Source organism: Mya arenaria, chromosome 17 (assembly GCF_026914265.1).
Source record: "Mya arenaria isolate MELC-2E11 chromosome 17, ASM2691426v1".
Taxonomy (NCBI): domain Eukaryota; kingdom Metazoa; phylum Mollusca; class Bivalvia; order Myida; family Myidae; genus Mya; species Mya arenaria.
Window position 1 is genome coordinate 8,567,324 of NC_069138.1, and position 25,679 is coordinate 8,593,002.

Below are 25,679 nucleotides of genomic sequence, written 5' to 3' on the forward strand. Positions count from 1 at the left end.
TTTGATGGCGACCGGAAGCGGATCGGTCGTCATGTGAGGTTCTGTGGCCACGTGCGTGTCCGCCTTCTGTTTCCTGAGCCGAAAGACAACTCAGAATCAGACGACACTGATTCAAATTCTGAAAGTTCCAACAGCGATTCTGACGACTCGGATGAAGACATCATTTCCGGAAATTCCAGTTGCGATTCCGACGACGAGGAAGCTAGCCTTTCCTCTGATAGAAGTTCTGATTCCGACGATGAAGATTCCTTTCATATTCCATATGGAAGCTCTGATTCCGACGACGAGGAAGCTTGTCTTCCCTCTAATGGAAAATATAAATCCGACGATGAAGATTACTTTCATATTCCATATGGAAGTTCTGATTCCGACGACGAAGACGACAATGATCTGAAGGAAGCTTCACTTTTTTCTGGTGAAAGCTCAACTTCTAATTCCGATGACGAGGAAAATTTAAATTTCGCCTGTCCGGCTTTGTGTCCCTGTCGACGGAGATATAAAGAACCGGAAATACGGGAGATTCCCCGCCAGAGGCGCGTCTCGACGCCGCTTTACTACAGGTTCCTGCAGTATCGCCTGCTTCGTAGCTCCAACATGCGCATGCGCGATTGCTGTAGTTTCCGGTGTAACCGGAAGTGGGTTACGTATGATAATTAATCCATCTCCATGATGACTGCAGTTTCATAATTAGAATATAAAATGTTTATTAATGTTTAAAACTGCACTCTCACATATATACCGTTTTTACAACTTATGTATTCTTTGTCTTGGAAAGGCAAATTTTTGCCTAAATATCTGCAAACCAATGATAAAAGGTTGCTGACAAAAGATCATATCGCATATTTTCATATATCCGTTTGAAAATTAATGTTGTATGAGTTCAACCAATAACGGTTTAAGAAAACTGCATAAAACATCAATTTTTGAAAATAAATATAAAAATATAAAACAGATTTTTGTCCGCTGTCTTAAATCACTGGTTTCCATGCATTTTCGCAAAAAAAAAATGGCTCGTTCCAAGACAAAAAATAAAAAAAACGTTGTCAAAACGTTTAAACTGTGAGAGTTCAGCTTTAAACGAGTATATTAGACCTAAAAGATATATTAAGTTTTGATATACTGCTGATGGTAATTTGCCTGATAAGCGACCGTTTATTTACACTCGAACTTTTGTGGTAAAATAGTTTGATTTAAATCTTTAGTCTAGATGTTTGACTATTTTTTCGCACACATATTCTGCACCATTTTATATACACATGCTTCAAAGAAGACTTATACACACACGCAAGTTCGCCTTATACACACATCCGCACGCAAGCATGAACGCAAGCACGCGAGCGCGAGCAAATACAAGCATACTTGTAAGCCGCACACACAAACGCTTGCACGCACACACACACACACACACACACACACACGCGCGCGCACGCGCACACATGTATGCGCACGCAAACGAACGCACCCACGCCCGCGCACCCATGTATACACGCAAGCACACACACACACACACACACACACACACACACACACACACATACACACAGTAACTCCGCCGTTGCCGGTCCCAAGCCCGGATGGAAAAGGAGGAGGGACGTGTTAAGAAGCACACAGATGCAGGTATAATGGCGATCCAATATTTCCACCTTATAGTCTTAAAGCTACCTGTGAAATAAAACACAGATGGAAAAAGTTAAATTTAAGGAAAAGGTACAATTTTAACTTAAGATGCTTCTGTATCATGGCCCCTGGATTTATAAAATCATTCTGTTTCATCAAACAACTCGTATAATGTTTAATATTACATATTTTTAAACATGTTTTATCCATTCGTTACTAAACATTTTAGTCGAAAGCTTAACTGTCATTTATAAATAGGCCAAGAATTACATTGGTGTAACTGTCATTTATTAATAGACCAAACATTAAATTGATGTAACTATCATTAATAAAGACCAAGCATTAAATTGTTGAATCTGTCATTTATAAATAGATTAAACATTACATTGTTGTAACTGTCATTTATAAATAGACCAAGAATTGCATTGTTGTGACTGTCATTTATAAATAGACCAAGCATCACATTGTTGTAACTGTCATTTATAAATATACCAAGCATGACATTGTTGTATCTGTCATTTATAAATAGACCAGGCATCACATTGATGTAACTGTCATTGATAAATAGACCAAGCATGACATTGTTGTAACTGTCATTTATAAATAGACCAAGCATTACATTGTTTTAAATGTCATTAATAGACCAGGCATCACATTGTTGTAAATGTCATTTATAAATATACCAAGCATGACATTGTTGTATCTGTCATTTATAAATAGACCAAGCATGACATTGTTGTAACTGTCATTGATAAATAGACCAAGCATGACATTGTTGTAACTGTCATTTATAAATAGACCAGGCATCACATTGTTTTAAATGTCATTAATAGACCAGGCATCACATTGTTGTAAATGTCATTTATAAATATACCAAGCATGACATTGTTGTATCTGTCATTTATAAATAGACCAAGCATGACATTGTTGTATCTGTCATTTATAAATAGACCAGGCATTACATTGTTGTAACTGTCATTTATAAATAGACCAGGCATCACATTGTTGTTACTGTCATTTATAAATAAACCAGGCATCACAATGTTGTAACTGTCATTTTTTCAATATACCAAGCAAGACCAGACCAAACTTCGGTGTTACTGTCATTTATAAATAGACCAAACATAACATTGGTGTTACTGTCATTTATAAATAGACCAAACATGACATCGGTGTACCTGTCGTGCATAAATAGACCAAACATTATATTGGTGTTATTTTCAGTAATAAATAGACCATTTATTAAATTGGCGTTACTGTTATAAATAAAAAGACAAAATCTACGAGTTCATCAGTAGCAATGCATTGATGAAAGTCTCTCCTAGGTAAGAGCATTTATAAAAGTCAGAAAATGTTTCTTTTCATAAACCAGCCAGCAGCTGCGCAGTTGATAAAATGTCGTTAAAATTAGGCATGTAAATAGAAAACAAACGTTTTTTAGTGGGCGAACACTTGAACAAGTGAATAAATGCATTATCTAAATTGGGAAAATAAATCTTATTTAGTACCGAATGCACTTAAATTTTGTAATAATGACTTTATGTATTTCGATAACTGATACATATTCCATATTTACTTTAGATCTAAGAGCCATTTAAAGCAATATCTAATTTATTAGCTATGTCTGGCTGAATTAATATTCTCATCAAGTTCAAATCCACTCCAATGCACTTTTACCTTTTTGAACAAACAGTATTTGTTCTATTGGGCGGTGGCACGTGACTCAATCACTGCCGTAGTATAAATATTCAATCTTATTAAGATAGCAAAGATATTGATTCAAAACATCGTTTTTTTCATAATCGAATATCATATCATTTAATCTCGCATTCTCTAAGATAATCTGACAAGTTCATTAAACTGTACAAAGGATTTTCTTACCATTAAACATATATCAAGAGTTGAAATAAATTTTACATCTCTTTTAATTGGGATATTAATGTGTTCATTCCTCTGAGCTGAAAAGAAATATTCATTTGATCTTTGTTAAACTCATCTATTTGTCACAATTGTAATTGGATTTAACAGTTTGAATTCTCATTCGATAAATATTCCAAAAAAAAACTATTATACCTCGTTAGACGCCTCAAAATAGTTTTTTTTCACTTTCTTAAGTATTTATATAAAATTTCTAAAAAAAAATCCCATAAAGAAACATGTGTTTGTGGAGAAAAATAAACGTGCATGAATACAATATGACTACATATGTAAATATTCCATTTGCCACAGAGACGCTTATAATGAATAAATCGAAGATGAGATTGCGTTTGACGTCACATATCTATGTCATTAATTGTAACTTTATTTAACTTTACATGTTTTAATAGTATACTCGTTCTTGATTATAATACATTATCGATTCTAACAGCTATATACATTGTTATTGCTTACATTAATTTCACAGATCCCATTGCCGTGGACATCACCAGCTGACTCATCAAGTAAAATATTACGTATGACGTCACAGGCGACTCGATTTATATTCTTGCATACCGGACGTGTGTTTGCGGTCATGTAACCAGGGCTGGAAAAACCAATCTTACACCCCCATGTAAGATGAGTCACGCGCAACAACGCGCCAATTCTTATTTCTTTTATTGTATGGTTTATGAAAAGTATATTATGCCATTTCAATAAAGCGCAATCTAATATATATGTATGCAAGACTTAATTAAAATTGAAAATAAATAATCTTAAAAAACGCGATTTTTAGTCATTTAAAATTAAAGCGCTTTATGACGTCAGTAAACAACGCCACACGCGCTTTTTGGTAAAATGTACAAAAGTTCGTTTTCTACGCCATTCTTTCCACAAATTGATCATTTAAGCTATGCAAGAAAAAATATCAATCATGTTTTTCCGGTCCGGATCGAAAAATCCGACCCTCGGGCACGCTGCGTGGCCGGTAACTCGGCAAGCCTCGTTACCGGCATACGCGCGTGCTCTCGGGTCGGATTTTTCTATCCGTACCGGAAACACATGATAGATACTTATAATCTAACTGTATTATATCAGTCTACATCACCAACATACCATTTTCAAATGGCAGTGCCTTGGACGTCACCAACATATATATCAGATGAGATCATGTTTGTCGTCAACGACGTCTTAAAGGTTACAATATTTTATTTTATCTGATCGTAATGAATTTTGAAATCTATCATTTGCAGACCCCGGTGCCAGGGACGTCAGCCACTGACATATCAGATTTAATTTTATGTTTGACGTCACAAACATCTTAAGCATAAAATTGTTTTTATTTCATCTAAAACTATCGTAATAAATTATGAACGCTTACATTTGCAGACGCTGGTGCCAGGGACGTCACCCACGGACATATCACAGATAAGATCATGTTGGACGTCACATACGTATTTTACGCTGCACAAGTCGCCTTGCTGGTGAGCGCACATGTAGCAACAACCGCAACCGTCCTTCATGATAGAGACGCCATCAACGCACGTGAGCTCCCGGACGGGGCACGTGCAAGGGTAGCTGCATACATGAAAAGACCGGAAGTGAAGTGACGTTTAAATTGCAAATTTATTTTAAAATAAACTAGTAAATTGTATGCACTGAAACACCTCCACCTTCCATTTCCACCTCTCCCTCAGAACCAAAATTGATTCGGATTAAAGTGTTAGTGGGGGGCCTTAGAGTATTAACCTAAGAAAAATTTGAACAATTTCTAGTCCAAAATAGTGCATTGAAATAAAAAGTGAACTTGAACGATTTAAGGTGGGGATGCCAGTGCGCCCCTGGATACCCTAGTGGTGTGCTCATGCAATATAAATATTGTTTCCAGTGTCTCGACCTACCCTATTTAAGTCCCCGATATATGGGCATTCTTTTGGGGAGTGTTTTTTTGTGTTATGGTAAATAAGTAGGTTGATTACCGTAATTGTTTAAATAGGTTAAGAATAAAGGCTGCCAAAACATTTAAAGAAACGCTTTTTTTCGTAAGGAAAGTTGTATTCCATCGCATTCTTCCTCCCACATTAATATGCCATCATTTTTGGTGCGTGCTCAATATTAGTTATATCCTTTCTTTATTACTCCAGTATTTCAACAATTGCAATAATTTTGTTTGCAGTACGTTTCCCATTATATTTGTAATCAATTGTATGTAAAATATACCGTGTAATGATCGTGTTATTGTTTCAGACACTGAAAGTTCTGCATTGAATACGTCTTCATTGCTAGGATTCAAATTAAATGTTAAACTTTTTTTCAGATGTTTTTAATTTAATGGCAAACTTCTCGTAAAAATCGCACATTCCAAATTTTATTACCGCTCTTTCAGAATTTCGCAATTTAATTAGACTGTTTCATTGCAAATTATGTGTTTTCTGTACCAATAATCCTGTGCTAAAACGCTTTAGAACAATAATTGTTTTCAAAATAAGATTAAGATTTTGTTTAAATCGTCTTAGGGCCTTTTAGATAAAGACTTTAATCGAGTTAAGTCGTTAAATGAAATTTCCGTAGTGCCATAGTTTCATTACTTTCGTGTAATATTTTGTATCTTAGTTTTTACACTTATAAATAAAGGATTGCCACTCTTCTTTCGTCATAAAAAAGTACATTTTACAAAACATCAGCGTCGCTTTAAGATTGCATTCAGAAATTGGGGCTAGATGTATCGAGATATTTGAGTCAGAGATTAGAAAATACCAAACAATGACCAAATATATTAAGGTTTGGTTGGATGGGTTAAACTAATTTCAAAACGTATCTTTCAGAACCTTAAGCAGATTGATCCATTCACACATCTTTATATATTATTGCTACAAAAGTTGATTTCTTTGATCAGGAATACATTTATAGAAGTGGTCATTTTAAGTGTGTTACGATGTACGGAGTTAAATTTAAGGTCAAATACTTCTGGAGACCATTCTTTGGTAAGTACTTCCAAGATATATAAAACCAATTTTAAAAACAACGTCATATATATTGAGTTTGAATGTATCTTTATAAAACGCATTTTCAGCTACAATTTTGGAAACGTTTTGGGACCATCTGAATTTTCCGTTAAACGTTTTCCCTTAAACATTTTGTATTAACAAAGTATATGGTCCTAATTTTGATAATATTACAATATCTATGCATACATACCGTTGTTTTATTTCATATAATTTTTTTCTACAAAGACAAACCTGTAAAGTGACACAACATTGATAACATGAAGTTGACATTTGGAAGTCCACCAAGCGCTTCCATAATTGCTAGATGTTAAACAAGAGCACGAGAATTTCCTTACCTAACACGTTTTATAACAATAGGCAGGTGCAATGAAAATGGTTCATATAAATCATGGATCAGTGACATACTATTTCATGTATGTAAATGTTTAATCGTAATGATATAACAAGAGAGACATATTCAAGAATGAAAATGGGTATTTACCTGTGGAAATATTAAAGGTATAACTACATAACGGCTATTTTATAGCACGACAAACAGCTTGAATATAAACAGCAATGGCGGAAACTGCAGTGTTGATACGATTGGTCAAGTTATGTGACCTATTGATTATCGGCTAAAGTCTACTATTAACTACCGACACCAAACATAATTACTGATAATTCTACAACGATTACCTGGTTTGGGGAATTTACGGTGCGAACTTTAATTTGATAATATGATTAACAACCTTAATAGCAGTTTTGAACGCTTTTATTAAATGTCAGTCTTATGATTACCCTTTAGCATAGAAACTTTTATGAATATCAGTATTCTAGACTGGTAGATGATTAAAGATTTTCTCCGAAAATGGCTGTTTAATTCAGCCTAATCAAAGTTGACGGGTAGAATGATATCTCCCCAGTCCTTACGATGCTATATGTATAATCTGTCTGTGTTTCCCTAGGTCGAACAAGAGAACACATTTAAAAGCCAGAGTTATAGGCCTTGGTATACACGTGCGTTTTGTTTGTTTCAGGTTTCGATAGAATGTCTTGAGCCTACTTAAGTTACAGCCAATGTTAAATATTTTGCACACGTACGATACCTCCGTCGACGACGGCGCCTCCGATGCCTCCGACGACACAAAGGCTATGACAATACCTCGACTCTTTTGTTTTCGAAAATGTTGAGCTGAAAATAAATATAACACCTATCGGTTTTGTTTTTTCTTGCATGCCGGACGAGTGTTTCCGGTCATGTGACCAGTGCTGGAAAAAACATTTTCCTATCCCCCCCATGTAAGATGAGTCACGCGCAACAACGCCACACTTCTTATTTCTTTTATTGTATGGTTTATGAAAAGTATATTATGCCGTTTTAATAAAGCGCAATCAACTATATATGTTTGCAAGACTTTTAATTAAAATTGAAAATAAATTATCGTAAAAAACGCGATTTTTAGTGTAATTGTACAAAAGTTCGTTTTCTGCGTCATTTTTTCCACAAATTGATAAGTTTAGATATGTAAGAAAAATATCAATCATGTCTTCCCGGTCCGGATCGAAAAATCCGACCCTTGGGCACGCTGCGTGGTCGGTAACTCGGCAAACCTCGTTACCGGCTTACACATGTGCCCTCGGGTCGGATAATATGTATCTATCATGTGTTTCCGGTACGGAAAGAAAAATCCGACCCAAGGGCACGTGCGTAAGCCGGTAACGATGAAATAAGAAGTGGCGCGTTGTTGCGCGTGACTCACCTTAGATGGGGTATGTAAGATTGGTTTTTCCAGCACTGGTCACATGACTGGAAACACACGTTCGGTATGCAAGAATTTTCTATCCGTACCGGAAACACATGATAGATACTTATAGTCGTCAATTTCACATACACAAATCATCATCATCACAATTTCACATCAGAGGCAATATTAATGTATTTGCAACAGGACACGCTTGAAGAACTCTACAAACATTGGACAGTTTCGTTCATTTTATGCCTTACGCGAGGCACGTCTAGATGTTTAAAAGAATAATTTGATGAGAGTAATGTAAATACCACAGTTGCAACAAAAATGCAAAGGTAACCAATAGGGGCCGTTTCGAGAAAGTAAATATGTATGAATGTCATTAAGAAATAAACAAAATAGTTAATTTTGTGTTTTTTACTTTTATAAAAAGTACAAATATTGCATGAGTTTTTACTGTCACTTTTTGAAATCCAAAATAATTTATTAGTTTTTAATGTCATTGTGTTATCTTCCGTTCATCTAGTTCGCCGTGTCTCTAATATATGTTCGATGATAATGCTAGTCATAGTCGAAAAGGCTGACATATGGAGGGAGGTCCCCATTAAGCTTTGTTATTTGATGTTAATAAATTATTATAATACAATGTAGCACATTAAAAATACATATTTTATATGCACTTGTCATATACGATTCACTGCACTCGTTTGTAATTTAATGCATATTTGCTGTGAAAGCTTTTATAAAATTATGTGACATAAAACTTTAATATGATTGATGCATTCAATTTCCAAATATCAGGCGTTCAAAATATTATATTAAAATTACACGGTGTTCATAAAGGATTATATCAGTTTTTGCTATGAATAAGGAAGAAGTACTTTACCTGAAGTGGCAAAAGCATAATTTAATAATCATTAATTTTTCTTTTCATAGTTTTGATATAACAATATATATATATATATATAGCTTATTAGCTTAAATAGTTTACATCCTAATCAAACATGAACATTACATATGTATAAATTAGCGAGCACAGACTGAAATCTTTTCAGTATTGTATTATTTAAAGTTGAAAGGGTTATCTCGAAGTATTTTCCAAGGTTCCAGCGACTTCGACATAACGAGGTTTTACTGTATATCAATTTAGATTGTGCTTGATATCTGTATAATAGTACTGTATTATTTCCCGACGTTTTATTTGTGACCATAACCTGTCAATGTGAATCTCAGTGGATTTAACATCTTTTTCCAATGAAAATAATAAACGAAAACATGACAACAGCACAGCAATTTCCGTCTTGTAACACAGTATGCATCATATGATTTACGAGTTCTCAATTATTGTCTTCATAAAAAGTGATCACAGTCGTTAATATACTGTGATGAACAAATTTGGCTTTGTAAACATGACATGGGGAGGACATTTCTGATTTTCAATTCATGTAAATATAACATTCAATATCCTTTGTAAGACGTTATATGTTACACACTTCTCATACTCAACTTTCCTTTTCATTTTAAACTGCTCACTATATATATATATATATATATATATATATATATATATATATATATATATATATATATATATATATATATATATATATATATATGGAATAATGACATTGGTTCAAACATGTAATTGTAGGGTTATATTTTGAATTGATTTATAAATAGGAAATATACTTGAAAGTGTTAGAAAATAAATTGGAAGTAGTTTTTATATTAAAAAATATATTAATCATCTGTATAAAGACCAGCATGACCAATTATCATAAGGAACTTGTTTAATTTTTAAAGCGTGAATGGAAAGTAACTACATAAGGGGACAAGTAATAAATTATTTAATCACAAGAGGTACTATGCAAGGGGAATGTGTATTGCTTTATTCATACCACGAAAATATTTCATAGTAATTGTTCGTTACACTCATAATTTCCCCTACCTTCTCTCTCCAATCTTTGTCTTTCATATATTTTTTTTCATTGTATTCCATTATATTTAGACTTAATATTTCATCAAAAAGATTTTTAAAAATATATATTTTCATTTTGGTCCTCTTAACGTGATAAATAACTTACAGATGTATATTTGTTCTAAATAATGGCTGCCTTGAATGTCAAGTATAATATAGAATGAAGGATTGGAATTATATTTGTTATATGCTTTTATGACTGTATGAGTTTAACCTTAATAATGCTTCACTTTAAAGCTGCACTGTCACAGATTGAACGTTTTGACAACTTTTTTTATTAATTTTGGCCTGGAACGAACGCATTTTTGTGAAAATGTATGGACACCATAAGAGATTACTGACAAAAATTAGATCGCAGGTTTTTATATTTATGGTACAACACCGAAGTTTTGTGCATTTTTCTTTATGCGTAAGTACGCTCTAAGCCATAGAACATAATTTTTCGAACTGATATATAAAAATCTACGATCTGTCCTTTTGTCAGCAGTATCATATAACTGGTTTTACGCAAAAATGGCTCATTCAAAGAAAATTAAATAAAAAATATGTAAAAATGGTAAATCTGTTAAGATGCAGCTTGAATTTCAAGTAAATTATAGGCTCATGGAGAGGAACTTTAGTACTTGCTACCTTGTCATTCTATTACAATGGAATTATAATTTGTAATTATATTGAAATGCTATGTACCTTTGTTCGATCAAATATGTTTAAACAAAAGGCGGGGGTCTAAAAGACTGAGAAACACAACAAATTTATTGATATCGTGCAAATCCTGGATATATAATTTTTAATTATATGAAAATAATATGTACTTTTGTTAAATATTTATGTTTGAACCGAGTAAAACTTTAAAATATGAACATCTGCTATGAAATATATTAAATGATGATTGGTAAATCATGGATATACCATTGTATGACATTAATCATAATATATTGTAAAATGTCTTCTATAAATGTCTTGTCTCTAAGAGTTATTTGTGTCGGCATAATTGATTACAAGTAGTTGCATAGGTAAGGTTTGATTGAATGTCTTATGGACGTTATTTTTCTGACGTAAAGCACTCGAGCGAATGACATTGTGACAAACTTGGTTATCTGCTTTTGCAGAAGGTAAACGCAACGAGACAATTTTATCAATAAGCGTACGACTTTCATGTATTTTAGTGAGTAATCAACTGGAGAAAAGAAAAAGGGGATTTGTTTTCATTTTTTAATATTTAACAAAACAAAATCATCATACAATTAAGTGAATATGGATTTAATACGAACTACGTAAATTTTGACATAAATAATGGTAAGGAATTGGTGTTTGTATTTTTTATTGTTATTAAAAAGTACTGCAACTTTCAAGATAAAACAAATACAGAACAAATTGGCCAAACATTGATTTCTAAATTTTGATAGAATCGACAGATTGGTCCTTTGAAAGAGAAATTAAAGCTGCCAGTTGAGACTTGAACAGGTGTGTACCAAGAAAAAATAGACCGTAGACAAAACGAATCGAAACATGAAAACTCATATAAAGAAAGTGAAATCAACATCACTTCAAAATAAGACTAAATACCAATTGCATTTGTCTATTTTTGTTGCTTTTAACAGAATAGTTTTGAATTTACTTGCAACAATTATTTTATTAGAAAACGTTCTAAAAATAATCAGTTATAACGTTTTGAATGGGTCTCGTTAATTTCTGGACCCCCCCCCCCATAAGATACAGTGTTAATACAATAAAGAGGTGAAATCTTGTGAATTTCACGGTGATGAGGAGGCTTGCTGGAAAGTTACAGCCCAGACAAGCCAAAAATACAAGGGAACTTTGACCAACGACCATTGAATGTGACTTTTACCTTTGACCCGTAAACATTAATTTAGTACGAAAACGCCTACTGTTCATGGTGAACATTTGTACCAAGTTTTTTATAATCCCCAAACGTACGGACGTACATTCACCGAACTGCCAAAGTGGAGACCGTCAAGCGAGCTCGGAAAAAAACCGTTATGCTTTTACTATTATCTATAAAGCTCTTAAGTGAATACATTTCACTCGACGTCAAAACATTACGATGCCTTACTGCTCTTAAAATACATATGACAATACATATATCTTAGTTTATATATATACATCTGTTTCAGAATTGTCAAAAACGAGCTAAATTGGTAAAGCTGAGTTAGCCAGTTCCTTTTGAATTGATATGAAATTTGTCTCGGTAAGAATATGACGTCACCATCATGACGTCATACGCAATCTCCTTACACTTGACGACAATGGTCGCTATATTTAAGTCATTTTCTTTGAGATTCCAGAGATCAATGATATCATTGTTTTAAATGTTACTTATGTGATTCATAAAACAAAATAAATGCACAACAACATAACATTCATGATTTGTAGTAGTTCGAATATCCCTGTCGGAAACGACGTCGGCGCTTGCCCCGCTTTGCTTTTCCTCCTGTAACTGGCGCATGCTCGTAGCATTGTTTATCACAGCGACAACTCTTAATCCACATAAAATCGAAAGTCTCACGGCGACTACTTCCGCATTGGAATTCAAGACGGCGTGTGCGCTCCTTCCGGGGGTAGCAGCAACGGCGTTTCTTACACGTGGTGCAGAACTTCAGGTTCCAGTCTTTAACGCTGATACAATCTGCGTACCGGATATGTTGGCGACCGAGGCGTTCGGTAGGAGTACAGCCTTTTTTCTATAGGCAGAAAATAAGTAATTAAGTAAACTTGAAACCCCATATCCAAATGAAGTTTGTAGGTAAAAAACTAGGTATTTCGACCGATTTGAAAACCCATGATCAATTTCAATCTTTTTGAACATGTTTTTTTGTCTAAAGGTACGTGTATTAATCAACCATTCATTATAACGATACATAATGATGCATTCCGTAACCTTGGTTTTTAAGGGACTTTTTAATATGCTAATGTACTTGAAATTTTATACAGAACTCTTTTATCAACTTTAAAATCTGTACTGCTCTATAAATTCCACAGATACTTCTCTTGTTTGTGCGGATCTGCAGTATTCATAAAAAGCTTTTACTTATGTAAATATCTGAGTTTATCGTCAAATATGTCATTTTAAAAGTTTATAACGATGTCGTTAATCATTCTGTTAACTAACAACAGTTCTGGACAATAGGGGCTATTTATATTTAAAACATGTTTATGACAATTTACTCGGTATAAATATCTTGTGTAGCTTTAAGCATACTGAAGATTTGTCCTATATGCGACTATAAATTGATTGCCATATTATCAGCCCCTTTACTTCTATTAAATAAAAAAACCCTGTTGAACTAGGGTCTGTATCTGAATATCGGTCCGGTACTGTCTAAAAATCAAGAGCTGTCGTAAGACAGCGCGCTCAATTACGCCGCTTTGATTTAGAAGTGATTACAATATTGATGTATTTGCCTGTTAAAAGCAATAAAATATCAAATTAAAAAGTAAACAGTGATTATAAATCTCAGGGGCCCAAAATACAATATCATTAAAGGTCCCTATAAACTCTTGATATATACCAAGTTTGCTCGCAATATGTCGAAAGTTACTCAAGTTATTTAATACCAACCATTTTTCTAATAATAGTAACTTTGACCTTGACCTTGATCCTAGGGGCCTCAAACGCAATCCCATGTAAGGTCTCTATAAACTCTTGATATATACCAAGTTTGCTCGCAATATATCGAAAGTTACTCAAGTTATTTAATACCAACCAATTTTTCTAATAATAGTAACTTTGACCTTGACCTTGATCCTAGGGGCCTCAAACGCAATCCCATGTAAGGTCTCTATAAACTCTTATACCAGGTTTGGTCACTATATCATATTATGTCTAACCTAGCTAGAATTATTCAATATATAAGGTGACTTTGACGCTGCCCTTTCACCAGCCCGCACAAACAATGACGCAAGTCATTCTAATAACTTGTTTTCCCTTTGTGATAACCTGGTTAAGACTATAAAAATGTGCCTGTCAAAAGAAATAAATGAAATTTAAAAAAGAAGTCAATCAGGGGCTATAATTTGTATAAAGGATAATGTGTTATCTAACCTCATTTTGTGATGGTCCTAAACAAGTGTGTAAGTATTAAGTGAATTGAAAGAAGGGTATAGGACTAATAAGAGAAAATCCCAACTTGCCCTAAAACTTTAACCGGACGCTGACGCCGACACCGGCGCCTTCACTGGGGCGAGTAGTTTAGCCCTCCTTATTCTTCGAACAGTCGAGCTAAAAATGAAAAGAAAATCACAAACCCCCGCCCCCATTTATTTTTTTAGATGAACAAATCTAGCAATTAATTTATATTGGCCAAAAGGACATTCAAACCTTTGCCTTTATTGGACTGCTGACGTCATCACATCGACGTAAGTAGCACAACCTAGTTTCTTCCTTTTCTTTGCAATTCGTGTCACGTAACCGCCTTGTGGAGACCCCTACGTCACATGTCTTGGAACACGGAGTCCATGACGTCACATTTACCGTACACGATGGCTCCGAGCTTTGGATGGACGTGGCCTTATGTTCGTTCGCATCTGCAAGATAAACAATTTACTTATTTAAAATAATACCCTCTAAAACTAAGTATTTTTATCTGTGTAATTACACGTCAATACAGTAAGATTGTACACAGACGTCAATTATATTCTCATTCATTAGAGGTTTGACAATGATAAGTCTAACTTTCGCTTTTATGTACAAGAGTGACGTCAATTTAGATACTTGCCTTATATCGTGATACATTCATTGATTATATTTCTCGTGCTATCAGTCATGCTATACATTGAATGACGTAGTGCACAAAATACGCATACCTCGAATCACGGTAATGCACAAAAAAGTCCACACGTAACCATACAATTATTGTTTAACCTCTTAAATGTTACAAGACCTGCAGACTACAATATGTTAAAGCATTCTTACGCCAAAATTATAAAGCCTACTGATGTCATCATTCAAAAGTATGGTGACGTTGTGTTGTTGAATTTAAGTTGTCTGCTTTAACTTCGTTTTACGTATATTGTCATAGGTTTATTTTTACACCTCAACATCCATTCCTTAAATGAACTGCCTTTCGGTAATTGAGGTAATCATCCGATGGACACAACATCTTCGGATATGTTCGGATCGCAATTCATCGCATAACACTAAACATGGATTTTTTTTTATCTTGTTATTGTTTGTATTGTGTCAGCAGATTCCTTAAAACTGAATCAACATTTTAGAAAGTGTTAATCTATGATATGTTAATTGTAATATAGCCATAAGTGTTTGAATTTTACGTTTAAAAGTGGTTTCAAGTGGTTGATCTTTTCCCGTGGTATTGTGACGTCATTTGATAAAATGTTTCCTGTGACATCGGGTCGATCTATTTACAGAATGGTAAAGAAAGGATAACTAAAAGGTTTTATTAAATGAAGAAGTTGTTTTAATGAAATAATGAACATTGGTGTAAATATAAGTAATGAATTGCGGTATTGATGTCATTTTCGAGGATATGAACGCAATTCGGCTGGTACGCGTGGAGTCCTCCACACACTTTGACCATCCCAATTGCGTTCATACCCCGATAATGACATCAACCCCGCAATTCATTCCTTAAACGTTAATCCTTATGCCATAATTGCAAGCTGCTGTACCATATCTTGTATAAGCCTGTGCCTTAATAACGGGCGGCTCGACTTTTTCTGGAGGGATGTGGCGGGGTCGTATGCCACCGGAACCGGAACTCGCGGTCCGCCGCTCTTGGCCCTCACACGTCCACTGGCGGCAGCACTGACCCGCTACCTCCATTAGGCGCGGGCGGCTGAAAAAAAGAATTATATTTTTGTTTGTATATAGGAAAATATTTTAATTCCCTTATTATTTTTAAATATACATGGTATTAAGGTGTCGTACATTATTATAAACATATGTAACAAGTTTTGCATATCTCCATGATATACCAAGCGGTTTGGAAAACAACTGGCATGTTTATAGCGCTAAAGTATGTACAATCAGCCTCCTACTAGCTCGCATTGACAATTCTAGGCATGTTTTGAGGAAGTGCTGTATTGCCGATTTTTTGACCATCTGGTGTCTGGTCCCTTTAAAATTATTATTTCTCACCTGCAATGAGTACTGGAAGGTACTCGGTGCTCGTCCGGACACAGGTGGACGCAGCCGTAATTCCCGTTCTGACATGTACACTGCCTTGAACATTCCGGTTTGAACTGTTTCCCGTCCGAGTAGCGTACACCTTCTACCCAGCATGGTTTTGAGGTGTTGGCTGAAATATACATTGTATTTTATATATTTAAACATAAACACTACCTCGAACATTCCGGATCGAAGTGTTCTTCGTCTGTATAGCGTACACCGTACACCTAACAGATCAATGCAGTATTGGCTGTATTTAAAATATAATGAGTGGAACGCTAGCTGCCTGGGGTACTTGACAGATTGTAAGTGTATATCACTTCCTGTTTGCAAAGTTCACAGACCAATCGTCTTCAGAACATATATCGTAATTATATAACGTACTATTGCACAGTTTTTACATTAAACCCACACTTCTTGCACATTACAAACATCAACAGTTCTAACAAATTAGTCATGTTCAGTTTTGATGTAATTTCAATTGATGATAACCTCATTTCGCTGTCGCCTCTTCATTCCTTTGCATCATCATCAAAAACAAGCCGCGACACCTACTTTACCATTACCCAATTCCCCCTCAGCACTTTGAGAGCTTTGATTATAAAAAACACAAAACAGGGCATCGGTGACACTGTCATTTATAAATAGACAAAACATGGCATCGGTGACATTGTCATTTATAAATAGACAAAATGGCTTCGGTGTTACTGTCATTTATAAACAGACCAAACATTGTTTTGGTTTTACTGTTATTTATAAATATTATTTATAGATAGACCGAACATTACATTGGTACTACTGTCATTTATAAACAGACCATACATTACTTTGGTTTAACTGTTATTTATAAATAGACCCAACCTTACATGGGTGTTACTGTCATTTTTCAAATAGAACAAACACTGCATTGATGTTACTTTCATTTATAAATAGACCAAACAGGACATTGGTGTTACTGTCATTTTTCAAATAGAACAAACACTGCATTGATGTTACTGTCATTTATAAATAGACCAAACAGGACATTGGTGTTACTGTCATTTATAAATTGACTAATCATTACATCTGTGTTACTGTCATTTATAAATAGACCAAACATTACATTGGTGTTACTGTCATTGATAAATAGACCAAACATTAAATTGGTGTTACTGTCATTTACAAATAGATTAACACGACATTGGCGTTACTGTCATTTATAAATAGCCGCAACTTTGGAGAATCGTTTATCCTTGGTAAGAGTATTGATAAACGTATCTTTCATGAAAAGCCAGCAGCTGTACGGTTGATAAAATGTCGTTAAAATCAGGCATGCAAATAAAAAAACGCGTTTTAGTGGGCAAACACTTACGTAAATAAATTCATAATCTAAAATGGGAAAAATAATTCTTATTTAGTACAGAATGCACTTAAATTTAGTAATAACTTATTTTGATACCTGGTACATATTCCGTTTTTACTTTAGATCTAAGCGGCATTGAAAGTGATATGTAATTTATTAGCGATGTCTGGCTTAATTATTATTCTCATAAAGTTCAAATACAATCTAAAGTACTTTTTTAACAAACATTATTTGTTCTATGGGGCGGTAGCACGTTCCTTAATCATCGCCGAAATTAATAAATATTCAATCTTATCAAGATAGCAAAGATATTGATTCAAAAAACCGTTTCTTTTCATAATTGAATATCATATCATTTGATCTTGCATTTTATAAAATAATCTGAAAAGTTCATTAAACTGTACAAAGGATTTTCTTACCATTAAACAGATATCAAGAGTTGAAATAAATTTTACATCTCTTTTAATTGGGAGTTTAATGTGTTGATTCGTCTGAGCTTAAAAGAAATAGCCATTTGATCTATGTTAAACTCCTCTTTTTGTAAAAATTTAAATTTTATTTTACAGTTTGAATACTCGTTCGATAAATATTCCACAAAAATATTAGACCTCGTTAAACGCCTCAAACTTTTTTTTTTCAGAAATAATCCGAAAAACAACCCCCCATTAAAAGAACATTTGTTTGTAGAAAAAATATACCTGTACGTTAAAACAATATTACTCCATACGTAAATATGCAGATCACAGCCCCAGAGACGTTTATAATGAATATATCGGAGATAAGACTATGTTTGACGTCACAGATGTCCCAAATCGCATTGCAACTTTATTTAACGTTAGATGGTTTAATATTATACTCGTATATAATAACAATTCATTATCGAATTATACATCTTAATATATAAGCATATCTTACGTAAATGTTGTTGAAGAGCACAATACCAGGGACGTCACCAACAGGCACATCAAGGATAGTAAAATGTATGATGTCACAGACGACTAAATATATAATCTAACTGTATTCTGTAATACCACCAACAAAACCAATTGAAAATGGAAGGACCTGGGACGTTACCAACAAATGACACAGAGGAGATCATGTTTGACGTCAACGACGTGTTAAAGGTTACATTATTTTATATTGTCTTATCGTTATTAATTATGAAATCTAAAAATTTGCAGAGGCCGGTGGGATCATATCAGACGTCACATATGTCACGGTCTTAAATATTATATTATTTTACTTCTTTTCATCTTATCGTAAAAATTCATGAAATCACATTTGCAGACCCTAGTGCCAGGGACGTCAACCAGCCAGTCATATCATATGATATCATGTTTGACGTCACATACGTCTTCAATATAAAATTGATTTTTTACCTTACATTATCGTAATATATTATGAATGCTTACATTTACAGACGCCGGTGCCAGGGACGTCACCCACGGACATATCACAGATGAGATCATGTTTGACGTCACATACGTCTTTAACGCTGCACGAGTCGCCTTGCTGGTGCGCGCACATGTAACAGCAACCACAACCGTCTTTCACAATGGAGACACCATCAACGCACGTGAGCTCGCGGACCGGGCACGTGCAGGGGTAGCGGCACACCTGAAAAAATGACGTTTAAAATGGATTTTTTTTAATTATTAAACTAGTACACTATATGAACTATAACGAAATTACTTACTTAGATGTGAGTTGTGTCACTTAAAGACGGTTTGCAGGGAGCGTAACCTAGGCGTAACCTTTTTTGACCTGCACCCCTCCATCAGAACCTGAATTAATTTGGTTTAAAGTGTCCGTCTGGGGGAAATCTCTTAAGACTATTTAAACAATTTTCTTATCCGAAATGGTGTATTGAAATAAAAAGAACCCCAACCCACCGTTTCCGCTAATGGAGTGCCTATGCAATACAAATAATGTTACCAGCTTCCTGACCTACCCTACTTTAGGCCTCGGCCAGGTATTTTTTTCAGGGTAGTTTTTCTTCTTTGGTAGATTACAAGGTTGATTACCGTTCTTGTTTAATGAGGTTATACACAAAAGCTACCAAAACATTTAAAGAATTTTTAAAGAGTTTTTAATCGTAAGGAAAGCTGTATTTCAGCGCATTCCTCCTCCACATTAACATGCCATCATCGAGTTTTTGCGTGCTCATTATTAGTTATATTCTTTTTCTATTACTCAAGTATTTCAACAATTGCAATAATTTTGTATTCAGTATGTTTTCAATTATATTTGTAATCAATTGTATGCAAAATATACCGTGTAATGATCGTGTTATTGCCTAAGACACAGAAAGTCTTCAATGCTTTGATTTCAATGAAATGTCAAACTTTTTTCCAGATGTTTTTAATTTAATGGCAAACTTCTCGTAAAAATCGCACATTCCAAATTTTATTATCGCTCTTTCAGATTTTTGCAATTTAATTTGAAAATAAAATTAGACTGTTTCATTGCAAATTATGTGTTTTCTGTACCAGTAATCCTATGCTTAAACGCTTTGGAACCAGAATTGTTTTCAGAAACTGATTCAGATTTTGTTTTAATCGTCTTGGGGACTGTTTAAAGAAAGAGCTTAAACGATTAAGTCGTAAATTGTATTTTAGTAGTGCCATATTTTCATTACAATTTGAGCAAAATGTATCTCCATTCTCAAAATTTAATGTTGTTTTGCTTTGGTAGTGTTGTATATGTGTAAATGTCTTAGTTATAGAAAAAGCTTATTGAACGTAAACCATTTTTCTTTGTTTAGTATCAGTGACATTGACCTTCACCCCTCCCCCCCCCCCCCTTCAAAAGCAATCTCAAGCTAGCTCTTCACATTTAATAAGCTACACACACACACACACCAATTTTCATCAGTATCCATCACTTTGTACTTAAGTTCTTTGGCGTAAACCGTTTCTCTATGTATGTATTAGTGACCTTTATCCCACCCCCTTCAAAAGTTGAAACAGTGACCAAAAATAAACAAGTTGGGATGGATGAATCGAAATTCATAATGCATCTTTCATAATCTTACATAGACTGACGTATTTACACATGCTTAAAACATTATTGCTTCTATTTTTTTTTATTTCATCGTGAATATATTTATATAAGGGGTCATTTTAAGTGTGTTTCCATGTACGGTAAAATAAAATTTAAGGTAAAATAATTCCGGAGACCATTTTTAGATAAGTGATTCCAAAATATGTATAACCAAATTTAAAAAAAGTTTCATAGATATTGAGTTTGAACAAATTTTTGTAAAACGCATTTTTTTGATAACAGTATTAAAATGTTTTGGGAGCATGATATTTTTACGCAAAACGTTTTTCTTAATAAGCATACTTATACCATTGCGTATTTTCATTAATTTTCAACAGATTTGTAAAACAACATTGATAACATGAAGTTGACATAAGTTCAGTTAGCGCTTCCATAATTGCTATATGTCAAACAAGCGCACGATAATTTTATTTCCTTTCACACAAATGTAAATCAATATAACCCGCTTTGTAACTACATACTATAAATGCATACATTTAATAGTATGTATGTGTCATATTTTAATATGTAAATGTTCATTTGCTGCTTCTATCCCATAGCATTTATAATAATGTATTCGTGTATTCGTATACAGTTCATAAGCTTTGTGTTCTAACATCCATCATTTTTTGCTAGTATATCATAATATAAAAACATTTATGACAAGGGTAATATTTTGCTTCACTTCTATAATGGATATTTATAATGTACTTGACACACTTCTTTTTCTTCGTATGAAATACGAATTAATGTTTCGGGGTCAAGGCATTTGATGCATGTGTAAGTTAAGATTCTATACTGAATTAAATTGTAATTATGAGGTGTATCTAAATTTCTACATAATTATTTTTTTCACAAATAAATGACTGAAAAATTCTACGAGTTAATTGTTATAATTTGATTCACAGAAAGCAGATTTGAAGATTATACCAACACAGAACTGTTCGTAGGGAACAATGTTATTTGTTGTTGAATTTAAATTCTGTTAAAGTGACACTCTTTTTTAAAATCAATACATACCCATGTCTAACAAAACAAACACTGTTATTGATTTACCTTTAACTACTTACTAAATGATGCATTAATGGAAATATTGATTACTGATAACAGGAATGTAACCGTGTATTGAATTGCTGAAAACGCACACATATTAAATGACTGGTGGGTCATCAAAGATTTACAGTGATCAATGATCGTCTCATACGGTAGAAATGACGTGAATTCTGCACCTTTCTTTCAAATTAAACACGGTATCATTCATGATAAACCTTGTTTTCGATATTTATTTATCCTTTTAGATAAATTTAGACAATTGTTTTAATTGTAGTACAGCTTATTAGGGAGTAAGATTGCATCTTTAAGATCTTTTCACAAGAAAATAACAGATTTAAATATGTATACAAACACAGAACTTTATATACTGTGAACGGCGTACGAATTGATACCAAATTACTAACAGGGAATATCTTGACAGAGGATAACTCATTTTGTTTAACATGCGAAGGACGAATAGCGATTTGTTCTTTATTGAACATGTAAATCTTAATATGACATTTTTATAATAAAAAGAAATCTCAATATGACTCCTTTTCGCTTTCAATTTACTTCATATTAAAAATACGAGAGTGCATAAACTTTCTTCTTTAAACTGAACTCTAGTCGTAAATAAACTGCGATGAACAGATTCGGCTATGTAAATATGGCATGGGCAGTATTTTCTACTTTAAATGTTTGTATATTTAACATTCAATATTCCTTTGTGAAGCATTTATACGTATTTTAAATACAATTCATCATATTATCTCGAGTTTTTCTATTTAAATGTGCACACTCCAAAATTGATTATGTAAGACTATGAATTATCAAATGGAAACTAGCACAATCAACTAAAAGATTTACGTACGCGCGGTTATAAATGGTCTCGTTGCATGTTTCCTTTATAAAGGCACTTATCAAGTGTGTCACAATGTCATCCGCTCGAGTGCTTTGCGTCAGAAAAACAACGTCCTCAAGACATTTAATCAAACACTATCTATACAAATACTTGTTATCAATTATGGCGAAAGGGAAAACGCTAAAAGACACGACACTGAGATAAGGCTTTTTCAGAATATGGTAAGACTGATTGGATGCAATGGTGTATCCATATTAAATTACCATTTACTATAAAATTCTTCATTTCAAGAGTTTTACAACTTTAAGCACCTTCCCCCCAATATAATTACAAATTTTATATCCCAGATTGGCACGGTAGCAAAGAAGTAATAAAGTTCATCTGCTTTTCCCTATAAAATACTTGACATAAAAGTGAGGCATTATTAAGAAAAAGATTATACCAATAAGTCTCACTTGAAAAGCATATCTATAACAAATATAATTCCAATCCTTGAATTTATATTATACTTGACATTCAAGGCAGCCACTATTTAGAAATAAAATATACTCGTGCAGGTTAATTATCACGTTAAGAGGAGTAATTTGGAGAAACCAACATGAAATTATATATTTTCTAAAAACCTTTTTGATGAAATATTAAGTCTAAATATAGTGGAATATAATGAAATAAAAAATATGAAAGATAAAGAATGTGGAGAGAGAGAAGGTAGGGGGAATTATGAGTGTTACGATCAATTACTATCAACTATTCTCATGATATGAATAAAGCAATAAACATTCCCCTTGAGTGATACCTCTAGTGATTAAATAATTTATAACTTGTCTTCTTATGTTGCTACATTCCATTCACGCTTAAAAAAGTAAAAATGCTCCGTATGATAATTTGTCATGCTGCTCTTTACACAGATAATTAATATTTTTGAATGTAAAAACTACTTCAAGTTTATTTTCTCACACTTTCAAGTATATCTCCTATTTATAATTCAACTCCAAATATAACCCTATAATTACATGTTTGAAATAAGTCATTATTCCATACAGTTAGCAGTTTAATATGAAAAGGAAAGTTGAGTACGAGAAGAGTGTAACATGTAACCTCTTTGAAAGGATATTGAATGTTATATTTACATCAATTGAAAATCAGATATGTCTTCCCCATGTCATGTTTACAAAGCAAAATCTTTTCATCACGGTATATTAACGACTTGGGTTCACTTTTTATGAAGACAATAATTGAGAACTCGTAAATCAAATTATACATACTGTGTTACAAGACGGAAACTGCTGTGCCGTTGTCATTTTCCCATTCATTATATTCATTAAAGAAAAATGTAAAATCCACTGAGATTCAGATTGATAGTTTATGGACACGAATAAAACGTCGGGAAATAATTCAGTACTATTGTACAGATATCAAGCACAATGACAATTGGTATATTAAAAGTTGATGAATAAAAGTGGAAATCCGTTTGAACATTTAAATATTACAATTTCAGAATTTTCAATTTGTACTCGTTAGTTTATACATATGTAATGTTTATGTATGAGTAGTATGAAAACTATTTAAACTAACAAGGTATGTATACAGTCAAACACCGTTGGCTCGAACACGCTTCGCTCGAATTCCTCGTTGGCTCGAACTGGATGTTAAGGACCGATTTCTTTAAACTGAAGGTTGGCACTCCGTGGCTCAAGCTATTTTCGCCGGTCCCTTGGAGTTCGAGCCAACGGGGTTCGACTGTATATAAGTAGTGTCATAACGCAACTTTAAATGGAATGATTATTCATAATGTATTTGTTCTTTTGCCTCTGCATATTGAATGTTTTTTCCATGTTTATAGCAAAAAAATGATATCATCCATTATGAGTAACACCGTGTAATTTTAATTTGATATTTTGAACTTTTTACGCCTGTTAACATTAAAATAAATGCATTTTAGGATTTTATTTGCAGCTTTCACAGCAAATATGCATTAAATTACAAACGAGTGCAGTGAATCGTATACGACAAGTGCATATAAATTATGCATTTATAATGTGTTACTTTATATTATACTAATTTATTAACATCAAACACAAAGCTAAATGAGGACCTCCCTTCGTATGTCAGCCTTTTCAACTACGACTCACATTATCATCCAACAGATATTGGAGACATAGCGAACTAGATATATGAAAGATAACACAATGACATTAAAAACCAATAAATTATTTTAGATTTCAATAAATGACAGTTAGTAGCCCATGCAATATTGTTGACTTTTTTTTATAAAAGAATGAGACACCAATGTAATGTTTGGTCTATTTATAAATGACAGTTACACCAATTTAATCTTTTGTCTATTTACAAATGACAGTCACACCAATGTAATGTTTGGTCAATTTATAAACGACAGTCACACAAATGTAATGTATGGTCTAATTATAAATGACAATCACACCAATATAATGTTTGATATATTTATAAATGACAGTAACACCAATGACATGTTTGGTCTGTTATAATATAACAGTTACACAAATGTAAAGTTTGGTCTATTTATAAATGAGAGTAACACTTGTGTTATGAGTGGTCTATTTATAATAGACAATAACACTAATGCTATGTTTGGTAAATTTATGAAGAACAGCTACACCGATGTCATGTTTGGTATATTTTTAAAAATAAGTAACACCAGTCATATCTTTGGTTTATAAATAAATGACTGTTACACCAATCAAATGTTTGGTCTATTTATAAAGAAAGTAATACCGATATAATGTTTTGTTTACTGATTATTATTTTTTGGGGCTGTTACAAAAACGATCTTAGTCGATTTTAGTCGTAAACTGGAACTCGTTATGTCATAATTTCGTTAGTTTGATATATTTGAGTGAATTGAACTACAGCCAGTATTAAAAATAGCACATGGTTGAGGGGAAGACAGTGTTGCCAGATTTATACAGATTTAAGATAACTGACGTTACGACTAAAATTCCTTCTCGAAACGGCCCCTATTGGTTA

The 25,679-nt window shown here is 33.4% G+C and overlaps 2 protein-coding genes across 13 annotated transcripts in view; both read right to left on the reverse strand.

Annotated features, from left to right (window-relative positions):
- Positions 1–5,114, reverse strand: part of LOC128224438 (CCN family member 5-like) — a gene marked incomplete at its 5' end in the record, with an annotated part of 16,619 nt that extends 11,505 nt beyond the window's left edge. The window contains 1 exon segment of the mRNA XM_052934280.1: positions 4,916–5,114. Coding sequence (XP_052790240.1) covers positions 4,916–5,114 — 199 coding nt within the window.
- Positions 5,115–11,460: 6,346 nt separating this feature from the next.
- Positions 11,461–25,679, reverse strand: part of LOC128223923 (CCN family member 1-like) — a 301,846-nt gene continuing 287,627 nt past the window's right edge. For all 12 annotated transcript variants that reach the window (XM_052933394.1, XM_052933393.1, XM_052933404.1 and 9 more), the window contains 5 exons: positions 19,150–19,354; positions 16,366–16,525; positions 15,897–16,063; positions 14,587–14,792; positions 11,461–12,949 (listed from right to left, as the gene is read on the reverse strand). In XM_052933394.1, coding sequence (XP_052789354.1) covers positions 12,629–12,949; positions 14,587–14,792; positions 15,897–16,063; positions 16,366–16,525; positions 19,150–19,354 — 1,059 coding nt within the window. In that variant the 3' untranslated portion in view covers positions 11,461–12,628. The remainder of the gene's footprint in view (positions 12,950–14,586; positions 14,793–15,896; positions 16,064–16,365; positions 16,526–19,149; positions 19,355–25,679) is intronic.